We start from the raw sequence: 26291 nt of genomic DNA, 5'->3' as shown, positions 1-26291 counted from the left end.
CAGGCAATTCTCCTGCCTCAGCCTCCCGAGTAGCTGGGATTACAGGCACGCGCCACCATGCCCAGCTAATTTTTGTATTTTTATTAGAGACGGGTTTTCACCATGTTGACCAGGATGGTCTCGAGCTCTTGACCTCGTGATCCACCCGCCTCGGCCTCCCAAAGTGCTGGGATTACAGGCATGAGCCACTGTGACCGGCTAATTTTTGTATTTTTAATAGAGACAGGGTTTCACCATGTTGGTCAGGCTGCTCTCGAACTTCTGACCTCGTTGTGATCCACCTGCCTCGGCCTCCCAATGTACTGGGATTACAGGTGTGAACCACCAAGACTGGTCTGTTTTTTTTTTTTCCCCTATTGTTTGAGGTCCTTTTATTCTAGATGTTAGTCCCTTGTTGTATGGATAGTTTGCAAATATTATCTCCCACTCTACAAGGTCTTAGTCTTAAATTATTTTCCTAGACCCTTGTCCAGAAGAGTTTTATCTAGTTTTTTTTTGTAATATTTTTATAGTTTTGGGTCTTACTTAACTCTATAATCAATTTTGAGTTGATTTTTATATATGGTAAGAGATAGGGATCCAGTTTCATTCTTTTGCATATGGCTGTTCAATTTTCCTAACACCATTTATTAAAGAAGGTGTCCTTTCCCCAGTGTCAATTCTTGTTGGCATTGTCAAAGAGCTGACAGGCTGTAAGTATGTGACTTTATTTCTGGGTTCTCTATTCTCTTCCATGGAGCATTTCTCATAGGGTCACTCTTGGTTATAACAAATTCCCCTAGCATTTGCTTGTCTGGGAAAGACTTTATTTTTCTTCCATCTATGAAGGATGACTTTGCTGGATAGACTCTTCTTGGCTGACAGTTTTTTCTTTTTTTTAATTTCAGCATTTTAATTATATTATGTCATTCTCTTCTAGTGAGTGAAGTTTCTGCTAAGAAATCCATTGTTAGTCTGATGGGGGTTTCTTTATTGGTGACTAGATGCTTTTCTCTTGATTTTAAAAGGATATGCTTTTTATCTTTGACTTTAGGCAGTCTCACTATAATGTGCCATGGGGAGATATTTTTGCATTGTATTTGCCTATGGATTGCTGAAGCTCCTGTAACTGAATGTGAATCTAACATTCTTGCTAGACTTGGGAACTTTTCTTCTATTATTTAATTTCATAGGTTTTATAGTCCTTCCTTTGTCTCTTTGCTCCTGGGATGCAAATAATTTGAATATTTGATCACATTATGTTGTCCCAAATATCACAAAGCCTTTGTGGATTTTTTAGGTTCTTTTTCTTTATTTTTGTCTCACTGGATTATTTCAAAAGATGTGTCTTCAAGTTCTGAGATTCTTTCTTCTACACGATCTAGTCTATTACTGAAGCTTTCAAATATATTTTATATTTTCTTCAATTAATTCTTCAGCTCCAGAATTTCTATTGGATTCATTCTTAAAAATATCTGTCTAGCTCTTTGGTAGATTTCTCATTTATATCCTGAATCCTTCTGAATTCTTTGTATTGTTTTCCAGAATTCTCTTGTATCTAACTAAGCTTCTTTAAAATTGAAATTTTGAATTATTTATCTTGGATTTCAGCAACTTCTTTTTGATTAAGATCTATTGCTGGAGAATTATTGTTTTCCTTTGGAGGTTTTATATTTCCTTGTATTTTGATGTTTTCTATGTCTTTATGTTGATATCTGTGTATCTGGTGTAACAGTTGCATCTTCCTATTTTTGAATTCACTTCCGTAGGGTAGGACTTTTCTGAAGATATATCTGTGGTGTTGGTTGAGTAGGGCACTTTGGCTTTTATTCTGGGTGCATGTAGTAGTGTAGTCTCTGTTTTTTTTTTTTTTTTTTTTTTCTTCTGTAAATAGCATTAGTGCTTTCTGTCATTTCCTTAGAGGATTAGGATGCAATTATTAGTGAAGGCTGTGGTGAAGTTGTGCTGGGGACTGGGGAGCCAGGTGGGCTAGTCTTCAGGCCCCAAGGGTAGCAAGAGTAGGGTGAGTCTACTTACCTTTGCTCCCCAGAGTGGTGTATGCTGGCACCTGTGTTGGCGGTTATTGGTAGGCCAGTTCCTGGGCCTTAGGTAGCTTGCATGGATGCTGGTAGTGGCAGCAGTGGGCTAGGTGACTGAACAGGTTCTCATGTCACTGGGAAACCAGTGTGCTATGGGTCATGGCAGTAGTGGTGTTGAAATGATCCTCTGGGTCCTGCATGGTATGGGCTAGCAGTGGTGGTATCTGTGCTACCGGTCACCACCCACAGCTCCAGACATGCCGCTCTCAGGCTCTTCTGCTCTCTGCAGCAGCAGTGCCACAGTGCCATGTGGCAGGGAGGAAGGACTTGCTTTCACACCAGATCCCAGGCATGTAGGCATGTCACACTGTGGGGTTGAGTCTCAGACAGGCAGCTCTGGGTCACCTGACCCAGCCTTCAGCAGCAGTAGCAGAAGTGGGTGTGTGGACAAGGAGGAGTTGTCCTGTTCTCTATGTGTGAGCCTGAGTACAGAGACTGTTCTGTTGGTGGGAGAGGAAATTAAACTAATGAGTATAAATTACTCCAGTTTGCCATTAAAGGGAAGGATAAATATGGTGAGATGGTAGTAGTTGGAAGGAGTTCTGGAGCCTATTGAAGTGTTCACTGTGTTAATGGGTTTTGTTTTAATAGAGAGAAAATGAACTTAAAGATATTGGTGTAACTGTTTTATTGAATCAGTTAGATTTGATTAGTTTAAGTGGGAAGCAAACATTATTTTCTTACTACTGCCCTTCCAACCCATGTGGCACATGTATCTCTCTAAAAGCTTTCCTAGTCAGTTTTGTCAATTAACTCCTTCTCATTGTCAGATATTAAATAACTTATTTCATCTAAATTAGTACTTCCATTTAGTATACAATCAAGCTATGTTCCTTCTCCCACCTCAACCTGGTCCTGCTAATTATTACACCAGCCGAGGGAAAGAAGAAGGTCCTGATCAGTTCTTCCACCCTATTCTTTTACTCTCTTTTTCTATTCTTTAGTTCTTTTTCTTTTCTTTCTTTCTTTCTTTCTTTTCCTTTCCTTTCCTTTCCCTTTCCCTTTCCTTTTCCTTTCCTTTCCTTTTTCCTTTCCTTTCCTTTCCTTTCTTTTCCTTTCCTTTCCTTTTCTTTTTTTCTTTTCTTTTCTTTTCTTTTCTTTCTGTTTTTTTTTTAAAGACAGGGTCTCGCTCCATCACCCAGGCTGGAATGCAGTAGTGTAATCATGGCTTACTGCAGCCTGTCTCCTGGGCTCATGGTACTCTCCTACCTCAGCCTTCTGAGTATCTGGGACTACAGGAGCATGCTGCCATACTTGGCTAACTCTTTGAGGGGTAGACATAGGAGTCTTGCTGTGTTGCTCAGGCTGATCTTGAACTCCTAGCCTCAAGCGATCCTCCTGCCTCAGCATCCCAAAGTGCTAGAATTATAGGCATGAACTACTGTGCCTGGCCCTACTCTCTTTTTCAATTCATATTATAGTTTTTGGCTCCTCCATAAGTGGGGCAAGGTGTGGGGAAGAGTTAAGTTGTTAAAGAGTTAAGAATTAAAGTGAGGATCAGCATCAGTCTTGTACCCCATGGAAATATCAGGAAATACAAGTCAAATAGTTAAAGAGATTCTCTTATATTACTCTGATCAGGAAACAGCACTGGGTAAACCAATAGATTTTGCAGTATTGGGAAGAGTGAGATGTTACTTTCTCCTTTTTGTATATATTCCTATTCTCTATAAAAAGTCCCTCTTCCTTGGTTTGAGATAAGGGACATCATCCCTCCTCCACCCTCCATGGGGAGGGAAAAATCAGGGAAATGCATAGAACTCCAGTAGCTCTATTCAGAAGAAATACTCACTCTGCACTCAGATCAGTCTCCAGCCTTCCCATACATAGACAACAGGTGGGTAAAGGGTGAAGTGTTGAAACACTTTTTTTGGCCACCCCTTTGCAAATTTTGCCTTAATGAATCTATTATCTCCTCATTTGAATGTACACATTCTCATCATTTATTGCATTCAGCTGAGAGAACAGAAAAATGTCATTTCACATTCTGTTGCCTAGGAAAGAAAAGGCATGTATGATTCCTGCCTAAGAATGCAGGCTCAGTGCATTTCCTGAATGTAAGATAGAAAAGAATACTTATTGTTGTAACCTAAATAAGTTTATGGCACCTGTGGCCACTATCAGAATGTTATCAGGTTCAAAAGACACATTGATCTGATGTCTGGCATGTAAAAGAAATGTAAATTTTTGATCGGGGAAATTTCAAATGAGGGATGTATGTATTTCAAACGATGTATGATAAATAGCAAAACTTCATCGAAAATATTTTATTCATACCTATTGCCAGAGTTTTAGTGATAACCTCTCAAAATTCTCTCCTTATATCCCCCGCTTCTCTCTACCAATTCTGATCTTCCAAGAATAATTCTTGATCCTTTAAAAATCTAATACAGTTTAGACTTTTCACTTCTCCAGTTCCTCACTCAAACTTTGTACCAGACATCTGAACACACATCCTGATAGCTGAGCAAGTGTATACAGAAACATTTTTAGAAGATGAGAAATGGGTGAGTAAAGAAAGTTATGAATGCTAAGATATTTCGTCTGTGACAAACTGATAAATATAATTTAATTTTTCTTTTTTTCTTTTGGTTTAGCCAAAACTGGTAAAACTGAACCACTGCATGTAGCATTCACTGAAGATGAAACCATTAAAACAGATAAAACTCATTCTTCTGATGTTTTAAGAAATCAATCAGTAACACCTATCATCCAAAATATCTTTCTTGAGCATTCTGTACAAGAAAGAGTAACTACAATTTTATCACCCCAAAAATCTACTAAGCGTGTCTGCTGGAAGATTCCAGATACTGCTACTGGTTCCGTATTTTTTCCAAGTTGTCCTTCAGCTTCTACTCGAGTTTTTGGGAAAAAAACAAACAAAATGGAAAGTTCAAGAAAGTTGAAAACTATGAAAGATGTTTATACTGAAAAAAGGCTAGAAAACATTTTAGTTCTTTCTTCAGAGTTCTCCAAACCTAAAAGTATTCCTGGCCCAGTTATCACTCACAAATTGGAGAAAGTGCACCCTAAGTATCAACCTTTACCAAAGAGTCCAGGCTATACTTATCGGCATACTCCGAGAGATTTAAGAGCAACAGTGCCAAGCCCTCCACCTCGGACTGTATCTACTACAAAGCCAGAAGAACAGTCTGAACAGTTTAAACCAACTGCTACATTGGCACTAAGAGTTACTGAATTTCCAGGTTTTATTTCCTTGCCAACACCAACTTTGCCAAGAAAACCTCAAAGACAGTCTGTGATAGGTAAATACAATCTGAATGTGGTATAATTAGAGTCAAGTAGAGCAAAGGGGAGAGAAGGCATTCAAGCTACCCCTCCCTCTTTGGGTTTTCAGGGTGGGAAGATGGAATCACCTTGTATCTATACATGTAATACTTGAGCCATAGGGCAATAACCAAAGTCCTGACCTTGCAGATCTGCCAAGACCAAACTGGGCAATCCATTCAGATGGTGATGATGGGAACCAATAAGGGAATTCAAAGGATCAGAAAAGCTAATATAAAGAAACAGTGAGAATACACAATCATTCAAAAGGTGATCTAGATGAACTCCAGAGTACAATGCCAATACTGATAGATGCTTTCATGAATACATTTTCATGGATAATTGCAATCCATTAAATGATGAACAATTATATTGAAGTCATAAACCCTCAAATGAATTTACAAGTATCCAAAGTCTTCCATTTTTTTTTCCTTTTTTCTAGAAACTCTTGCGACAGAAAATGAAAATGTAGAAAGTACCCCAAAGCAAATCTCACCAAGACCACCTGAAGGTAACTGCTAGATTTATACAATTCTTTTAGAAACTCTATACAAGATTATATCTTCATAAAAGTATTAGTGATTTTGTATGTTTATGTGTGCACTTCACACATGCATAACACACATATGGCTTACCTCATTTTCAGCTCCCTAAGTCATTTATGGAGCAGCTATTTTTAATGTATTGACTATGAACCAAACATTTCAATATTAAGAATATAAAAGTTGATGTACTCTTATTCTGGGTGGGGCAAACAGACATACAAAAATATGAATTAACTATTTGCCATGTGCCAGGCACTGTTTTAAGTGCTTTGACCTTACTTACTTGGAAGAAACAAATAATGAAAATGAAATACATCTTTGAAGAAAGATTACACCATCCTAGATGTTACATAATGTCTACAAACAATCTCTCAAATACAGTGTGTGGTAAATAATTTACAATTACCAGGCACACAAAGAGAAAGACAAAATGAATGAAAACTAGCAGAAACAATAAGCACTAGAAATATATCTACAGGATAATTTGGTGTTAGGATTATTGGACACATTTTTAAATAACCTGGTGACTTCTGGGTTTTTTTCCATGATTGAGTAGTTCATAGTGGACTAACCTTACCAAAATTGGCTACTAAAGCTGCCAAAAATATATAAAGTAGCTATTGAAGGAACTGGACAGTAACCAATGTGGGCATTGCTTGAGTGCCTACAATTCCTGAAAGAAGGGAGGCTCTACCTTTACCTGGGCTTTTGCCGGAGGGTATTTGTGGTGTGGGAGTATGGATCACAAGTGGTGGTTTTGGTGGATTGAGGAGATAGCAGTCAGACTTCAGAGCAGTCAATAGACTTGGGACTTGAGGGAGAGAGGCTTGGCAAGGAAAGAATTGAAAGAAGGTGAAGCAAAAAAATCTGCATACAAGCTGGGCACAGTGGTGTGCAGCTGTAGTCCCAGCTATTGGGAGCCTGAGGTGGAGTATCATTTTAGCCCAGGAGTTTAAGGCCCACCTGGGTAACATAGTGAGACTCTGTGTTAAGCCATTCTGGCATTGCTATAAAGAAATACCTGAGACTGGATAATTTATAGAGAAAAGAGATTTAATTGGCTTATAGTTTTGCTGACCATGTAAGAAGTGTGGTGCTGGTATCTGCTTCTGGTGAGGGCCTCAGGGAGCTTTTACTCTTGGTAGGTAGCAGAGTCAGAGCTTGCACATCACATGATGATAGCGGGAACAAGAGAGGGGTATGGGGTAGGGGGCGCCACACACTTTAAAACAGCCAGAGGGCCGGGCGCGGTGGCTCAAGCCTGTAATCCCAGCACTTTGGGAGGCCGAGGCGGGTGGATCACGAGGTCAAGAGATCGAGACCATCCTGGTCAAGATGGTGAAACCCCGTCTCTACTAAAAATACAAAAAATCAGCTGGGCATGGTGGCGCGTGCCTGTAATCCCAGCTACTCAGGAGGCTGAGGCAGGAGAATTGCCTGAACCCAGGAGGCGGAGGTTGCGGTGAGCCGAGATCGCGCCATTGCACTCCAGCCTGGGTAACAAGAGCGAAACTCTGTCTCAAAAAAAAAAAAAACAACAGCCAGGTCGTACAAGAACTTGCTATCATGAGGGCAGCACGAAGCCATAGGGATCCATTCCCGTGACCTAGACACCTCCCACCAGGCCCATGTCCAACATTGGGAGTTACATTTCAACATGAGATTTAGAGGGGACAACATCCAAACTATATTACTCTACCTCTGGCCCCTCAAATGTCATGTTCTTTTCATGTTGCAAAATACAATCATCCCCTGCCAGTAGTTCCCCAAAAGTCTTACCTCATTTCAGCATCATTGAAAAGTACAAAATCTCACGTGAGACAAGTCATGTCCCTTTGTATTAGAGTTCTTTAGAGGGATAGAACTAATATGATATGTGTATATATGAAAGGGAGTTTATTAAGGAGAATTGACTCACATGATCACAAGGTAAAGTCAAATGATAGACCGTCTGCTAGTTGAGAAATAAGGAAACCAGTAGTGACTCAGTCTGAATCCCAAAACCTCAAAAGGAGGGAAGCCGACAGTGCAGCCTTCCGTGTATGGCTAAAGGCCCAAGAGCCCCTGGCAAAACACTGGTGTCAAGTCCAAGAGCCTAAATGCCAAAGAATTTGGAGTCTGATGTTCTAGGGCAGGAAGCATTGAGCACAGGAGAAAGATGAAGGCCAGAAGACTCAGCAAGTCAGCTTCTTCTACCTCCTGCCTGCTTTTTCAGCTGCCTGTGCTGGCAGCTGATTGGATGGTGCCTACCCACACCGTGGGTAGGTCTTCGTGAGGGTCAGTCTTCCTCTCCTGCTCCACTGACGCAAATGTTAACCTCTTCCGGCAACACTCAGAAACACCCAGATACACCCAGAAACAATACTTTGTATCCTTCAATCAAGTTGACAGTTAACATTAACCATTATACCCTTCCACCTAGACACCTGTAAAATTAAAACAAATTATTTACTGCCAAGATACAATGGGGGCGGGTACCAGCACCGAGTAAACATTCCCATTCCAAAAGGGAGAAATTGGCCAAAAGAAAGGGGCTACAGACCCTGTGCAGGTCTGAAACCCAGATGAGTAGATATTATATCTTAAAGCTCTAAAATAATCTTTGACTGGATGGCCCACATCCAGGGCACGCTGGTGTAAGGGGTGGGTTCCCAAGGCCTTTTCCAGCTCCACCCATGTGGCTTTGCAGGATACAGCTCCTGTAGCTGCTCTCATGGGTTGGAATTGAGTGCCTGTGGCTTTTCCAGCCTCAGGATTTAAGCTACATGGGGAGCTACCATCCTGAGGTCTGAAGGGTGGCAGCCCACTTCCCACAGCTCCATTTGTGTGGGGGGTCCAACCCCACATTTCTTCTCTGTACTGCCCTGATGGAGGTTCTTGGTGAATGTTCCACGACTGTGACAGGTTTCTACCTGAGCTCCCAGGCTTTCTCATACATCCTCTGAAATGTAGGTGCAGGCTGTCAAACCTCCTTCACTCTTGCATTCTGCAGGTTTTGAGGCTTAACACCATGTGGAAGTCACCAAGGCTTACATCTTGCAGACTCCAAAGCAGCAGCCTAAGCAGTGTCTAGAGCGCTTTGAGCTGAGGCTGGAGTCAGAATGGTCAGGATGCAAGGAGCAGCACCCTCAGGTGGCACAGGGCAGTAGTGTCCTGGCCCTGGCCCCTAAAACTATTCACTCCTCTTGGTCCTCTGGGCCTGTGATGGGAGGGGCTGCCCCAAAGGTCTCTGAAATGTCTTTGAGGCCTTCTTCCCATTTTCTTGACTATTCGTACTTAGATCCTTTTTTAGTTATGCTGATCTCTCTAGCAAGTGGTTACTCTATAGCCTGCTTGAATTTCTCTCCCAAAGCTTTTTCTTTCCCTGCTACATGGCCAGACTGCAAATTTTCCAGACTTTTACAATCTGCTTCCCTTTTGAATATAAATTTCAACTTTGCCATTACTTTGCTCCCACATATGAGCATAGGCTGTTAGAAGCAGCCAGGCTAAATCTTGAATGCTTTGCTGCCTAGAAATTTCTTCTATCAGATACCCTAAGTCATCACTTTGACATTCAGACTTCCACAGATCATTAGGGCATGAATAGAATTTAGCCAAGCTGTTTGCCAAGGTGTAACATGGATGACTTTTGCTTCAGTTTCAAATAAGTTCCTCATTTCAATATGAGACCTTGGCAGCCTGGACTTTACTGTCAATATAAGTATCAGCATTTTGGTCATGCTGTTTACCCAGTCTCTGAGAAGTTCCAAACTTTCCCTCATCATCCTGTCTTCTGAGTCCTAGAAACTCTTCCAGCTTCTGCCTATTACCTAGTTCCAAAGTGGCTTCCACATTTTCATGTATCTTTATAGCAATGCCCCCTTTTCAGTATTAATTTTGTGTGTTGGTTTGTTCTTGCATTGCTACAAAACAAACAAACAAACAAAAAAAAACAAACTCAAGACTGAGTAATTTATAGAGAAAAGAGGTTTAATTTGTTTACAGTTCTGAAGGCTATACAAGCGTAGTCGTTGCATGCACTTGGCTTTTGGGGAGGCCTCAATGAGCTTTTATTCATGGCAGAAGATGAAACGAAACCAGAGCAGGTATATCATGTTGCAAAAGCAGAAGCAAGAGATTGAAGGAGAGGTGCCACACATTTTTTTTTTCTTTTTTTTTTTTGAGATGGAATCTTGCTCTGTTGCCCAGGCCGGAGTGCAGTAGCACAATCTCAGCTCACTGCAATCTCCGCCTCCCAGGTTCAAATGATTCTCCTGCCTCAGCCTCCTGAGTAACTTGGATTGCAGGCATGCACCACCACGCCCAGCTAATTTTTGTATTTTTCATAGAGACAGGGTTTCACCATGTTGACCAGGTTGGTCTCGAACTCCTGACATCAAGTGATCCACCCTTCTTGGCCTCCCAAAAGTGCTGGGATTACAGGTGTGAGCCACTACATCCGGCCTGCCACGTACTTTTAAACAAGATCTAATGAGAATTACACTCACTATCACAAGGACAGCACCAAGCCATAAGAGATCTGCCTGCATGACCCAAACACCTCCCTCCAGGACCCACATTCAACATTGGGGATTACATTTCAACATGAGATTTACAGAAGACAACATCCAAACTATATCACAATCTCCTGGAAAGAAATCTGCACACAGACTCCCTCAAGGGTGCTAGCTGATTTCTAAGCTGTGCTTGTGTAGAACAAGACTCCAAGAAACACAGCAGAAAACATCAGCTGAGAGATAAGAAATTGATCATAGAGTTTTGTGGTTGCACAAGGGGTGGATAGTAGAGTTCAAGCTCTGACAAAGTGTTGGGGCTTTTATAAACACATTGGAATTGAAATTCCATGCCTTAGGAATAAAGAGGATGTTCTAGGAAAGAGGACAAAACCAAAATAGCCAAGCCCTAACAAAGCTCAAATCAATCTTTGATAATGGTGTTCTCTGCCTAATCAAGGAAAACCTAACACATGCTGAGAGAGTGAGAGAGCCAGAGAGAGAGAGAGAGAGCAAGAGAGAGTGCATTATCCAGACTTGTTAAAATAGTTCATACTCAAAGTCCAGCATTAAATTAAAAAAATTACAAAGCATTCTAAAAAAAACAAAATATCTGAAAAACAGTAGAAAGAAAGGCAATAGAAATAGCCCTATATTTGATTCAGATATTAGAGTTTCAAATGGATTTAAAAAGGACTATGATTACTATGTCCAAGAAAATAAACAGATCATTGGAGAATTTCACCACAAAACTGGTATTTTTGTTTTTAAAAATGAGTAAAATAAAATTCTAGAACAATAAAAATAATATAACAAATTAATAATTCAAATAGCTGCATTTCATAAGAGATTGTACATAGCAGAACACTCCAACAACAGCCCTCCATTCCTCCCAGAACTTTTGTATCCTTGTCTGTGATGTAAATTAACTTCTGGGTCTCTTCCATGTCATGCTGCCATTTTTGCTTTATTGAGTTTCTTCTCTGTTGGTTTCCTACTTAGAAAATTCAAGGATTCTCAGATTCTTGAGAGATCGCCTCCTCTTCACTTCCATCTTCCTCATTTCTACTCAACAACCAACTGCTTGGGCTGAGAGCAGCGAACAGGCCACAGACTTATGTCTTAACCCACTTTCTTTTCCTTCTTGCTCCATGCTTTCTCCCAAGCCAAGGAATCTCTATATTACGTTATATATCTTTCTTTCTTCTGTGGTCAGCTTTCACATCTCTTGATCTGAAATGGGCACAGAGATTCTATTTTAGAAATTAAAAATTTTTTTGTTTTGTTTGTTCTAGGATGCATTATTTCCCCTTATTGAAGCAGTAGCATAAGAATTACTGACATTACAAAATATGTTTCTGCAAGCAATGCAGCAATAATGGCAGGGAATAAAATATGTTACATAAAATTTTGAAATACTTTCCTGCCACACTTTGGTGTATACTTCCAGTGGACATTTTTGATGGAAGGTGAAACCCATAGGGTCATAATAAAGTAAATTTAAATTTAGATGGTCTTTGTTTGGCTTACTCCTGAGATATTTGTTTATTTATTTCCTATGGGGGAGCTACAAACTAAAGGAAGAGTTTAATTACAGAGGGCATTTGAATTATACATCAAAGTGATATTAAGGAAAAAGTGAGGTTGATGTCTTGTTGAGATATTCTTACATGATGTCGCTTATTAATTTTGTGAGCCAAGAAGTTCTTTATGTAATTCATAGTAAATTTTAAGAAAATATTTTTACACAGTATAAAAAGACAGATATTGATGCACTCTAAATTATCTAGGTAGAAATCTATGAACATATGATTTTCTTTGGGGAAGATAATGGTACATCTAAAATTACAAAATAAAACAACACCCTATTTGGCAAACAACTAACTGAGTTTGGGTAGATGAAGGCTATTGGGAATCACCGCCAGAGGATGTGTGCACCTAAGCTTTTAGGGTAACTCAATATTATCATAAGATAAATACCTCTTAACTATCATTCTAAGTGATAACACATTTAAATTTTATATTTTGTTTTGTTCATTTAGGTCCCACCAGTACTAAAAAAATAGAATCAGAGGTACATGTTGTACGTGGTGAAGGTTTTAAGACTGTTGCAGCAACACGGTATGAAACAATAACAGCCATGACCAACCTGGCCATAGTAAACTGTCAAGTATATGGAAGAAATGCACTTAATCTTAAGGTATGCTAGATCTTTTCAATGACAGTGTCCTCCAGTATTATCAATTATTTTGCTTTAGATTTCCCAATATAAATTAGTTTCCATGATATTGAGGGGAACTTTCTTATAACAATAGAGATTTCTCAGGAAAACATTCGAATTGCATCTCTAAACCTATATTCCTAGTTTGCCTTCAGTTTATAAAGATTCTGAGGTCCAAGTCAATCACAGTGCTTTTTTTATTACTTAGCATGATAAGAGAATTTGAATTCAGATTTATTGTATTTTTAAGTTATTAGCAATCTTTGGGTCTGTGACAAATCTAGTACTAGGATGGCTTTTCACTAAACACAAGCTCAGTATCATGAATAACAACATTAGTTATCATTTGTTATGTAACCACTATGTGCCAATTACACATTACTCCTAAAACACAATTATGTAAAGTAGGTATTATAATCTTCATCCTGCAGGTAAGAACACTGAGGCTTAATGAAAGTAACTTGTATACGATCACACAGTAAGCAAGTTGTAGAGCTTGGGTTTGAACCCAGAACTTTTTGGCCTCAAAATCTATGCTTTTTTATTTTAAATTTTATTTTGAAATAAATTCTAACTCATAGAAAAGTTGTAAAAATAGGAAAAGCTACAGAGAGTTCATTTGAAAAATCAGGGCATTAAAATAATACTCATATATGCTAGGAAATTTGGAAAGCCAGATGCATGACTGGGGCCCAGACACGTTCTTAGAAAAGACCTGAGAAGGCCCTCAGCTTTCACATCTGGCTGACCTCTAAATGCAGTACAAGCAGGAAGTAAAAGCTAAGGCAGTTATAAATGGCCTGGCTAAGCATTGAAGGAGTTTCTTAGCACAGAGTCCATCTGAAAAGATGGAATTCTCTCTCTCTCCTCCTCTCTCTATGTTCTATTGCATAAAGCAATCTCTGTCAAAACAATAACTGAACACAAGCAAAAGGAGCAGAGACTTTAAAGAAAATATGTGACAAAGAATATAGCCTTCACAAAAAGTGCATGTGGACTTCTGCCAAAATTTCTGAATAGGAACAGCTCAGGTCTGCAGTTCCCAGCAAGAGCACAACAGAAGACAAGTGATCTTCACATTTCCAACTGAGGTACCAGGTTCATCTCATTAGGACTGGTTTGACAGTGGGAACAGCCCAAGGTGGGCAAGCTGAGGCAGGGTGGGGCATCACCTCACCCGGGAGGCGCAAGGGGCCAGAGAACTCTCTCTCCCAGCCAAGTGAAGCCATTAGATACTTTTCCGGACACTCCAGCACTCCAGCTGAGATACTGTGCTTTTCCCACAGTCTACACAGCCCGTAGACCAGGAGATTCCCTCCCGCACCTACAATGCCAGCGCCCCACGTTTCTAGCACAAAACTAAGGCAGCTGTTTTAGTCGAGTGGCACCTGGAACAACAGTGAGAACCACTTAATCCCCTGAGAAAGGGGGCTGAAGCCAGGGAGCCAAGTGAGCTGGCTCGGCAGGTTCCACCCCCACGAAGACCTGCAAGCTAAGATCCGCTGGCTTGAGATTCTCATAGCCAGTATAGCAGCAGTCGGAGCTCAACCTGGGATATTCGAGCTTGGTGGAGGAGGGGCGTCCACCATTGCTGAGGCTCAGTAGATGGTTTCAACATTGCCTGTGTAAACAAAGCCACTGCCATCAGGAAGTTTACACAGCAACTGGGCGGAGCCCAGCACGGCAGCTCATCAAGGCCTCTGTAGGCAGACTGTGAAGTAGATTCCCTTCTTGCTGGGCAGGGCATCTCTGAAAAAAAAGACAGCAGCCTGTCAGGGACTTACAAAGCCTCCACCTTCCTGGGACAGAACACCTGGGAAATGGGGCTGTTGTGGGTTCCACTTCAGCATACTTAAACATCCCTGCCTGGCAGCCCTGAAGGGAGCAGTGGATCTCCCAGCACAGTGCTTGAGCTCTGTTAAGGGACTAGCCTCCTCAAGTGGCTCCCTGACCCCCTATGTATCCTAACTGGGAGGCACATCATACAGGAGAGCTCTGGCTGACATCTGGCAGGTACCCTTTGGGACGAAGCTACGAAAGGAAGGAAGAGGCAGCAGTCTTTGCTGTTCTGCAGCCCCTATGGGTGATTCCCAGGCAAACAGAGTGTGGAGTGGACCTCCAGCAAACTGCAGCAGACCTGCAGCAAAGGGGCCTGACTATTAGAAGGAAAACTAACAAACAGAAAGAAGTGGCTTCAACATCAACAGAAAGGAAGTCCACTCAGAGGCCCCATCCAAAAGTCACCAACTTTAAAGACCAAAGGTAGATAAATCCACAAAGTTGAGAAGAAACCAGCCAAAAAAAGTCTGAAATTGCCAAAAAACAGAATGCCTCTTCTCCTCCAAGGGATCACAACTCCTCACCACCAAGAGAACAAAACTGGATAGAGAATGAATTTGATGAATTGACAGAAGCAAGCCTCAGAAGGTGGGTAGTAAAAAACTTCTCTGAGCTAATGGAGCATGTTCTAACCCAATGTAAGGAAACTGAGAACCTCGAAAAAAGGTTAGATGAAATGCTAACCAGAATCACCAGTGTAGAGAAGAACATAAACGACTTGATGGAGCTGAAAAACACAGCATGAGAACTTCAAGAAGCATACACAAGTTTCAATAGCTGAATCGATCAAGCAGAAGAAAGGATATCAGAGATTGAAGATCAACTCAATGAAATAAGGTGAGAAGGCAAGATTAGAGTAAAAAAATTAAAAGAAATGAACAAAGCCTCCAAGAAATATGGGATTATATGAAAAGACCAAATCTGTGTTTGATTGGTGTACCTGAATGTGACAGGGAGAATAAAACGAAGTTGGAAAACACTCTTCAGGATGTTATCCAGGAGCATTCTCTCAACTTAGCAAGGCAGGCCAACATTCAAATACAGGAAATACAGAGAACACCACAAAGGTATTCCTCGAGAAGACCAACCCCAAGGCACATAATTGTCAGATTCACCAGTGTTGAAATGAAGGAAAAAATGCTAAGAGGGTTAACCACAAAGGGAAGCCCATCAGACTCACAGCAGATCTCTCGGCAGAAACCCTGCAAGCCATAAGAGAGTGGGGGTCAAGTTTCAAAATCCTAAAAGAAAAGAATTTTCAACCCAGAATTTCCAGCCAAACTAAGCTTCATAGCGAAGGAGAAATAAAATCCTTTACAGACAAGCAGCTGTTGAGAGATTTTGTCACTACCAGGCCTGCCTTTCAAGAGCTCCTGAAGGAAGCACTAAACATGGAAAGGAACAACCAGTACGAGCCACTGCAAAACATACCAAACTGTAAAGACTATTAACACTGAACAAACTTCATCAACTAATGGGCAGAACAACCAGTTAGCATCAAAATGGCAGGATCAAATTCACACATTACAATATTAACCTTAAATGTAAATGGGCTAAATGCCCCAATCAAAAGACACAGACTGGAAAATAGGATAAGAAGTTCTTCACATGTACCCCAAAACCTAAAATAAAATTAAAAAAAAAAAAGAAAGAAAGAAAACAAACAAAAAATAAGCAAAAGGTTTGAACTGATGTCTCACAAAAGAGAATACGTAAAGGATCAATTAACCAAAAAAAGATAGTCATACATCATCAGGAAAAGGCAAATTAAAATTGCAATGTGTTTTGTCAGATGTAGAAAAATGGTTAAAATTTAAAAGACTAACAATACCAAATATGGGTGAGGACATGGAACAATGGACCTCACATACATTGCTGGGGAGAGTATAAAGTGGAAGAGCCACTTTGGAAAAATATTTGGTAGTTCCTTATGAAGTTAAACATACGTCTACCCTATGAACTAGTAATTAGGTATTAACTGTTGAGAAATGAAAACATTAATTGAGCCAAACCTGGAAACAATGCAAAGGTTCATGACCAAGAGAATAGATAAATTGTATTATATCCATACAAAAGTATTTCCCAGCAATAAAAAAGAATAAAGTACTGATATGCACAACCTAAAAAAAAAAAAAAAGTCAAGACCCATCAGTGTGCTGTATTCAGGAAATTCATCTAACATGCAAAAACACATAGGCTTAAAATAAAGGGATGATGGAAGATTTGCTAAGCAAATGGAGAGCAAAAAAAAAGCAAGGGTTGCAATCCTAGTCTCAGATAAAACAGACTTAAAACCAACAAAGATCAAAAGAGACAAAGAAGGGCATTACATAATGGTAAAGGGATTAATACAACAAGAAGAACTAACTATCCTAAATATATATGCACCCAATACAGGAGCACCCAGATACATAAAGCAAGTTCTTAATGACCTACAAAGAGACTTAGACTCCCACACAATAATAGAGGGAGACTTTAACACCCTACTATTAATACTAGACAGATCAATGAGACAGAAAATTAACAAGGATATCCAGGACTTGAACTCAGATCTGGACCAAGCAGACCTAATAGAAATCTACAGAACTCTCCACCCCAAAACTACAGAATATACATTCTTCTCAGCACCACATCCCACTTATTCTAAAATTGACCATGTAATTGGAAGTAAAACATTCCTCCACAAATGCAAAAGAACGGAAATCATATCAGTCTCTGAGACCACAGTGCAATCAAATTAGAACTTGGGATTAAGAAACTAACCCAAAACTACACAACTACATGGAAACTGAATAACCTGCTCCTGAGTGACTACTTGATAAATAATGAAATGAAGGCAGAAATAAAGATGTTCTTTGAAACCAATGAGAATGAAGACACAATGTACCAGAATGTCTGGGACACCTTTAAAGCAGTGTGTAGAGGGAAATTTATAGCACTAAATGCCCACAAGAGAAGTGAGGAAAGATATAAAATACATATCCTAACAACACGATTAAAAGAACTTGAGGAGCAATATCAAACAAATTCAAAAGATAGCAGAAGGTAAGAAATAACTAAGATCAAAGCAGAACAGAAGGAGATAGAGACACAAAAAACCCTTCAAAAAGTCAGTAAATCCAGGAGCTAGCTGTTATTTTGAAAAGATCAACAAAATAGATAGACTGCTAGCCAGACTAATAGAAAAGAGAAGAATCAAATATATGCAATAAAAAATGATAAAGGGGATATCATCACCGATCCCACAGAACTACAAACTATTATCAGAGATACTACAAACACCTCTATGCAAATAAACCAGTAAATCTAGAAGAAATCGTTAAATTTCTGGACACTTATACCCTCCCAAGCCTAAACCAGGAAGAAGTTGAATTCCTGAATAGACCAATAACAAGGTCTGAAGTTGAGGCAGCATTTAATAGCCTACCAACCAAAACAAGGCCAGGACCAGACAGGTTCACAGCTGATTTCTACCAGAGGTACAAAGAGACGCTGGTACAACTCCTTCTGAAACTATTCCAAATAACACAAAAAGAGCGAATGCTCCCTAACTCATTTTATGAGACCGACATCATCCTGATACCAAAACCTGGCAGAGATGCAACTAAGAAAGAAAATTTCAGGCCAATATCCATGATGAACATTGATGCAAAAATCTTCAATAAAATACTGGCAAACCAAATCCAACAGCACATCAAAAAGCTTATCCATCACAATCAAGTTGGCTTTATCCCAGGGATGCAAGGTTGGTTCACCATCCACAAATTTATAAATGTAATTCATCACATAAACAGAACCAAATCAAAAATTACATGATTATCTCAATAGATGCAGCGAAGGACTTTGACAAAATTCAATGGCTCTTTATGCTAAAAAAAACTCTCAATAAACTAGGTATCAATGGATCATATCTCAAAATAATAAGAGCTATTTATGACAAACCCACAGCCAGTATCATACTGAATGGGCAAAAATTGGAAGCATTCCCTTTGAAAACTGGCACAAGACAAGAATGCCCTTTCTCACCATTCCTATTCAACACAGTATTGGAAGTTCTGGCTAGCGCCATCATGCAAGAGAAAGAAATAAAGGTATTCAAATAGGAAGAGAAGACGTTAAATTGTCCTTGTTTGCAGATGCCATGATTGTATATTTAGAAAACATCATCGTCTCAGCCCAATATCTCTTTAAGGTGATAAGCAACTTCAGCAAAGTCTCAGGTTACCAAATTCAGTGTGCAAAAATCGCAAGCATTCCTTTACACCAATAATAGAAAAACAGAGAGCCAAATCATGAGTGGACTCCCAGTCACAATTGCTACAAAAAGAATAAAATACCTAGGAATACAACTAACAAGTGATGTGAAGGACCTCTTCAAGGAAAACTACAAACTACTGCTCAAGGATATAAGAGAGGACACAAACAGATGGAAAAACATTCAATGCTCATGGTTAGGAAGAATCAATATCATGAAAATGGCTATACTGCCCAAAGTAATTTATAGATTCAGTGCTATCCCCATCAGGCTATCAATGATTATATTCACAGAATTGGAAAAAACCACCTTAAACTTCATATGGAACCAAAAAGAGCTCACATAGCCAAGACAATACTAAGCAAAAAACAAAAACAAAAACAAAAAACTTGCAGGTATCACACTACCTTACTTCAAACTGTATTACAAGGCTACTGTAATCAAAACAGCATGGTACTGGTACCAAAACAGAAATATAGACCAATGGAACAGAACAGAGGCCTCAGAAAGAACGCCACACAACTACAACCATCTTATCTTTGACAAACCTGACAAAAACAAGCAATGGAGATAGGACTCCCTATTTAATAGTGTTGGGAAAACTGACTAGCCAGATGCAGAAAGCTGAAACTGGAACCCCTCCTTACACCTTACACAAAAATTAACTCTAGATGGATTAAAGATTTAAACATGAGACCTAACACCATAAAAACTCTAGAAGAAAACCTAGGCAATACCATTCAGGACATAGGCATGGGCAAGGACCTACATGGCTAAAACACCAAAAGCAATGGCAACAAAAGCCAAAGAGACAAATGGGATCTAATTAAACTTAAGAGCTTCTGCACAGCAAAAGAAACTATCAATAGAGTGAACCAACAACCAACAGAATGGGAAAAAAATTTTGCAATCTACCCATCTGACAAAGGGCTAATATCCAGAATCTATGGAGAACTTAAGAAATTTACAAGAAAAAAACAAACCCATTAAAAAGTGGGCAAAGGATATGAACAGACACTTACCAAAAGAAGACATTTATGCAGCCAACAAACATATGAAAAAAGCTCATCATCACTGGTCATTAGTGAAATGCAAATCAAAACCATATTGAGATACCACCTCGTGCCAGTTAAAATGGTGATCATTAAAAAATCAGGAGACAACAGATGCTGGAGAGGATGTGGAGAAATAGAAACACTTTTACACAGTTGGTGGGAGTGTAAATTAATTCAACCATTGTGAAAGACAGTGTGGTGATTCCTCAAGGATCTAGAAATAGAAATAGCTTTTGATGCAACAATCCCATTATTGGGTATATACCCAAAGGACTGCAAATCATTCTATTATAAAGACACAATCACACATATGTTTATTGTGGCACTGTTTACAATAGCAAAGACTTGGAACCAACTCAAATGCCCATCAAGGATAAACTGGATGAAGCAAATGTGGCATATATACACCATGGAATACTATGCAGTCATAAAAAAGGATGAGTTCATGTCCTTTGCAGGGACATGGATGAAACTGGAAACCATCATTCTCAGCAAACTGACTCAAGAACAGAAAACCAAACACCATGTGTTCTCACTCATAAATGGGTGTTGGACAATGAGAACACATGGACACAGGGAGGGAAACATCACACACTGTGGCCTCAGGGGTGGGGAGTTAGGGGAGGGATAGCATTAGGAGAAATACCTAATGTAGATGACAGGGCGATGGATACAGCAAACCATCACCATGGCACATGTATACCTATGTAGCAAACCTGCACGATCTGCACATGTACCCCAGAACTTAAAGTATAATAAATAATTTTTTAAAAAAGAAAAGTGCATGTATTAATTAATGCATTAATTTGATTCAAATAGGACAATACAAAGATCTGATTTGTTTGTATTTAATTAGCAAGACATTATTCCAGCATTATAAATTGTTATAGCAATAGCCCTCAATTTAATAATGGATGTGTGTATCCATGCTCTTGAGAATACTAAAATCCATTTACATTTGGCTTGGTCATGTGACTTGCTTTGGCCAGCAGTCACTGGGGTAATGGTATATGTGACACAAGGAGGGACTTCAACGTGCTTCTGCTTTGGAATATACCTTACTTTGCTGTTTCTATAAAAACTGTTAATCACCCCCATGTGAATGATCCCCAGGCTAGCCTGATGGTCATATATACAGATGATAGGGAGTAGTGACCCCCAGACCTGTGGGTTAGTTCATTCTAGACAAATGATCCCCAAGCTGACTGAAGGTAATGTGGATGTTCAAACATTACCAGTGGAAAAACTACCCACCTGATTCAAACCCATACTGACAAATGCACAGAAATGATTCTCATTTTCAGGCATTGAGTTTTCAGTTAAGTTATTTCACAGCAAAAGCAAACAATGAAATCCAACTGCAAATTGTTTGTTAACCACAATACTACAATGTCAGTTGTGTATAAAGATTGCCATTTGATATTATTTATTAAATAGTGTCTAATTGTTCTAAAAAAACACAAACAGAAAAGAATACAGACTTCACAAAAAATAAGTTTAGAAAATTATTAAACCACTCAATAGCTATAGCTCATATCAAGCCTACAGAAATTCTGGAGCTGAAAAATATAATAACTGAAATGAAAATCTTGCTGGAAGATTTCAATAGCAAATTTGGTCAGGCAGAATAATAATAGAACTGGAGGCCAAAACAACAAAAACAAACCCCAAAAAGGGGGAAAATGTAATTTCCAGAATTAACACATTATAATAATTAAAATGTCCAGTTCCAGTTTTTAACAAAAATTATGGAATATGCAAAAAAATATGGCTTGTTCACAGAAGAAACTAACAGAAACTGTATCTCTTTTTTCATGTCAGATAGGTAATGTGCCAATGTCATAAAAAGGCTTGATAGAGGCACATCTTATTGATGAGCATAAAAAGCCAATCATTATGCTTATGAACTACTAAAGGATTAGAGACTACCTCTAAGGAAGCATAGACATTGGACTTACTGCGAAAAGGTCTTTAAATAAACTGTCTTAAATATATTCAAACTGCTAAATGAAACTATGGACAGACTTACTGGAAAAAGGACTTTAAATAAAACTGTGTTAAATACATTCAAACTGCTAAATGAAACAATGGACAGAGAGCTAAGGAAAATCAGGAGAATAATGTGTAAACAGAGATTTCAATAAAGAGATGGAAATGTCAAAAGAAACAAAAACCCAAAAAATTCTGGAGCTGAAAACTACATTACCAAAATGAAAACTTCCCTGGAAAGTTTCAATAGTAGGAATATTGATCAGGCAGAATAAAGAATTACAGAACTAGAAAATATATCAATTGATATGATCACATATGAAGAACAGAAAGAAAAAAAAAAGAAAAATGAACAGAGCCTAAGTGACCTCTAGGACATCATTAAGTATACACACATACATATAATGGGGTCTCAGAAAAAAAAAAAAAAGGAGAGAGAGAGAAGAAAGAAGGGCAGAAAAAATATTTGAAGAAATAAAGGCCAAAAACATTCCAAATTTGATTAAAAGCACAAATCTACATACAGGAAGCTCAACAATCTCCAAGAAGGATAACTGCCAAGAGATCCACAATGAGACATAATATCTAATTGTCAAAAGCCAAAGTCAAAGAAAGAATCTTGGCAGCAGCAAGCAAGAAGTGTTTTGTCATGTACAAGCTATCTACAATGAAATTCGCAGCCAGTTTGTTACCAGAACTATGGAGGCAAGAAAGGAATGGGATGCCACTTCAATAGTGCTGAAAGAAAAGCAGTTTGTCAACCAAAAGTCTATACCCAGAAAATCTATCCTTCAAAAACAAGAGTAATTAAGACATCCCCCAATAAGCAAAAGCTGAGGGCATTTGTTGCCAGTACACCTGCCCTGTAAGAAATGCTAGAGAGTTGTTCAGGCTACAGTGAGAGAACATTAGACAGCAACCCAAAGTCTTAAGAAGAAATAAATAACTCTGATGAAGGTAACTACACAGGTAAATATAGAAGTCAGTATTATTTTGGTTTTGGCTTGTATTACTTTTTTTTTTCCTTATATCACTTAAAAGGCAAATGCATAAACATAATTATAAATATATATTAATGGATACACAAGATATAAAGATTTATGACAAAACCAAAGGGAGACAAAGCTGTATAGGAACAGGGATTTTGTGTGCCATTGGAGTTAATTTGGTATCAATCCAAACTAGATTATTGTAAATTTAGGATGCCAAGTGCAGTCCCCATGGTAACTACTACTGATAAACCACAATAAAATATACACAAAAGGAATTGAGGAGGAATTATTATGGCACATTATAGAAAATTAATTAAATACACAAAAGGCTCTAATGAAGGGAATGAACAAAGCCAACAAGGACAATACATTCTAGAAAAGGACAAGAGTATGAAGGCAGTAAAAAGATCGGTGTTTGTTTGGGTTGTGGCAGAAGTGAAGAAAGGGTGAATAGGAGAAGCACAGGTGATATTTAGGGCAGTGAATCTGTATGATACTGTAATGGTGAATCTATTTTCTTACCCATTTTGAAAACCCATAGAATATGTAACACAAGGCGTGAACTATAATGTAAACTGTGGACCTGGGTTGATATTGATGTGCTAATGTTTGTTCATTGATTGTAATCAATGTACCAACATGGTGTACAAGATGTTAATGTAGGGGGAAGGCTATAGGTACCTGTGGGAAAGGAGTATGTGGAGAAGATAAATCTTAAAGTAAGAATTTAACTTTACACCTTAAAAAACTTGTACAAAGAGAGCAAACTAAACCCAAAGCTAACAGAAAGTAGAAAACAAAAATAAAAGCAGAGATAAATGAAACAGGTAATAGAAAAACAGTAGAGAAAATCAATGAAAACAAAGGTAGGTTATTTGTAAAGATTAACAAAATAAATCGTTAGCTAGACTAAGTAAAAAGAGATAATATACAAGTAACTAAAATTAGTCATGAAAATTGAGATATTACAACTGGCCTTACAAAAATAAAGGGTATTGTAAGAAAATACTATAAATAATTGTATGCCAATGAATTATATAACCTAGTTTAACTGGAAACATTTCTAGAAAAACACAAATTACCAAAACTGACTCAAGAACAAATAAAAATCTGAACAGACCTTTAATAAGTAATGAGATTAAATCAGATTAACCAAAAACTTCCAGACAAAGTAAAATCCAGGACTAGATGGACCTAATTTCAGGCAACCCTAATTTCAGAGAAAACAGATTTTAAACCAACAAAGATCAAAAAAGACAAACAAGGGCATTACATAAATGTTAAAGGGCTCAGTTCAACAAGAAGATGTAACTATCCTAAATATATATGTAGCCAACACAGGAGCCCCCAGATTCATAAAGCAAATTATTAGATATCTACCCAGAGACTGAGACTCCCTCACAGTGATAGTGGGAGACATCAGCACTCCACTGACAGAATTAGACAGATTATCAAGGCAGAAAATTAACGAAGATATTTGACATTGGACAAAAATGAATCTGATAGATGTTTACAGAATTCTCTACCCCCAAAACAACAGAATTCTTCTCAATGCCATATGACACATACCCTGAAATGAGCCATGTAATTGGACACAAAACAACCCTCAGCAAATGCAAAATTACTATATTAGTACATTGTCATACTGCTATGAAGAAATACCCAAGACTGAGTAATTTATAAAGAAAAAGAGGGTTAATGGACTAACAGTTCCACATGGCTAGAGAGGCCTCACAATCATGGTTGAAAGCAAAGAAGAAGCAAAGACACATCTTACATAACAGCAGGCAAGAGAGCATGTGCAGGGGAACTGCCCTTTATAAAACCATCAGCTCTCATGTGACTTATTCACTTGCACGAGAACAGCATGGGAAAAATTCACCCCTATGATTCATTTACCTCTCACTAGACCCCTCCCATGATACATGGGGATTATGGAAGATACAATTCAAGGTGAGATTTCGGTAGGGAGACAGCCAAACCATGTCAATAACCAAAATTATACCAAATACAATTTTGGACCATAGCACAGTAAAAATAGAAGTTAAGACTTAAAATCACTCAAACCATGCAATTACATGAAAATCGAATGACATGCTCCTGAATGACTTTTGGGTAAATCTGAAATTAAATCAGAAAAGAAGTTCTTTTATATTAATGAGAATAAAAATACAACATATTAGAATCTCTAGTACACAGCTAAGGCAGTGTTAAGAGGGAACTTCATAGCACTAAATGCCCTCATCAAAAATTTAGAAAGATGTTAAATTAGTAACCTATCATCAAAACTGAAAGAATTAGAGAAGCAAAAGCAAACCAACCCCAAAGCTAGAAGAAGATAAGAAATGAACAAAATCAGAGCTGAATTAAAGGAAATTGACACACAAAAATTAATTCAAAAGATCAGTGAATCCAGGAGTTGGTTTTTTTAAAAAAAATGTAGGCCACTAGCTATACTAATAAAGGAAAAAGAGAAGATCCAAATAAACACAATTAGAAATGGCAAAGGGGAAGTTACACATGACCCCACAATAATAGAAATAACTATCAGAAATTACTACAAACACCTTTATGCACACAAACTAGAAAACCTAGAAGAGATAGGTAAATTCCCAGACACATACATCCTCCCAAGACTGAACCAGGAAGAAATTGATTCCCTTAACAGACCAATAATGAGCTCCAAAACTGATCAGCAATAAATAGCCAACCAAAAAAAGCCCAGTACCACATGGATTCACAGCTGAATTCTACCAGATGTACAAAGAAGAGCTTGTACCCTTTCTGGTGAAACTATTCCAACTACATTGAGGAGGAGGGACTCCTCTCTAACTCATTCAGTGATGTCAGCATCATCCTGATATCAACACCTGGCAGAGACACAACAACTATTGTGAAAATGACAATGCTGCCAAAAACAATCTACAAATTCAGTGCAATTCCCATCAAAATACCACAATCATTATTCACACAGAACTAGAAAAAAAAAATCCAAAAATTCATATGGAACCAAAAAAGACCTCACATAGCCAAAGTAAGACTAAGCAAAAAGAACAAATCTGGACATATCACATTACTGGACTTCAAACGATAACACAAGGCCATAGTCACCAAAACAGCATGGTACTGGTATCAAAATAGGAACATAGGCCAATAGAACAGAATAGAGAGCCCAGAAATAAAGCCAAATACCTGCAGCCAACTGCTGTTTGACAAAGCAAACAAAAACATAAAGCAGGGAAAGGACACTCTTTTCTTTTTTTTTTTTCCCATTTATTTATTTTATTGCATTTTAGGTTTTAGGGTACATGTGAAGAACATGCAAAATTGTTGCATAGGTACACACGTGGCAGTGTGATTTGCTGCCTTCCTCCCCATCACCTACATCTGGCATTTCTCCCCTTGCTATCTCTCCCCAGCTCCCCACCCCCCACCGTCCCTCCCCTATTTCCCCCCAACTGACCCCAGTGTGTAGTACTCCCCTCCCTGTGTCCATGAGTTCTCATTGTTCAACACCCGCCTATGAGTGAGAA

General features: G+C 38.7%; 1 protein-coding gene, 1 long non-coding RNA gene and 1 other non-coding gene across 3 annotated transcripts in view; 1 reads left to right on the top strand and 2 right to left on the bottom strand.

The window, feature by feature from the left end:
• Window positions 1-26291, top strand: part of LRRC63 (leucine rich repeat containing 63) — a 65060-nt gene that overhangs the window by 9217 nt on the left and 29552 nt on the right. Inside the window, exons 2-4 of the mRNA XM_032294720.1 lie at window positions 4676-5344; window positions 5809-5877; window positions 12450-12607. Of these exons, the coding sequence (XP_032150611.1) occupies window positions 4676-5344; window positions 5809-5877; window positions 12450-12607 (896 nt within the window). The remainder of the gene's footprint in view (window positions 1-4675; window positions 5345-5808; window positions 5878-12449; window positions 12608-26291) is intronic.
• The window catches only part of LOC116562450, a 54616-nt gene continuing 38576 nt past the window's right edge, over window positions 10252-26291 (bottom strand). Inside the window, exon 3 of the long non-coding RNA XR_004273946.1 lies at window positions 10252-11640. This is a non-coding gene — a long non-coding RNA (uncharacterized LOC116562450). The remainder of the gene's footprint in view (window positions 11641-26291) is intronic.
• On the bottom strand, window positions 21593-21696 carry LOC116562587. The gene has a single exon (XR_004274037.1). It is a non-coding gene; the product is annotated as a small nucleolar RNA U13 (small nucleolar RNA).

This window comes from Sapajus apella, unplaced genomic scaffold, assembly GCF_009761245.1.
Source record: "Sapajus apella isolate SASKATOON/1434 unplaced genomic scaffold, GSC_monkey_1.0 scaffold32, whole genome shotgun sequence".
Classification (NCBI taxonomy): Eukaryota; Metazoa; Chordata; class Mammalia; order Primates; family Cebidae; genus Sapajus; species Sapajus apella.
This window is presented reverse-complemented; position numbering and strand designations above follow the sequence as displayed.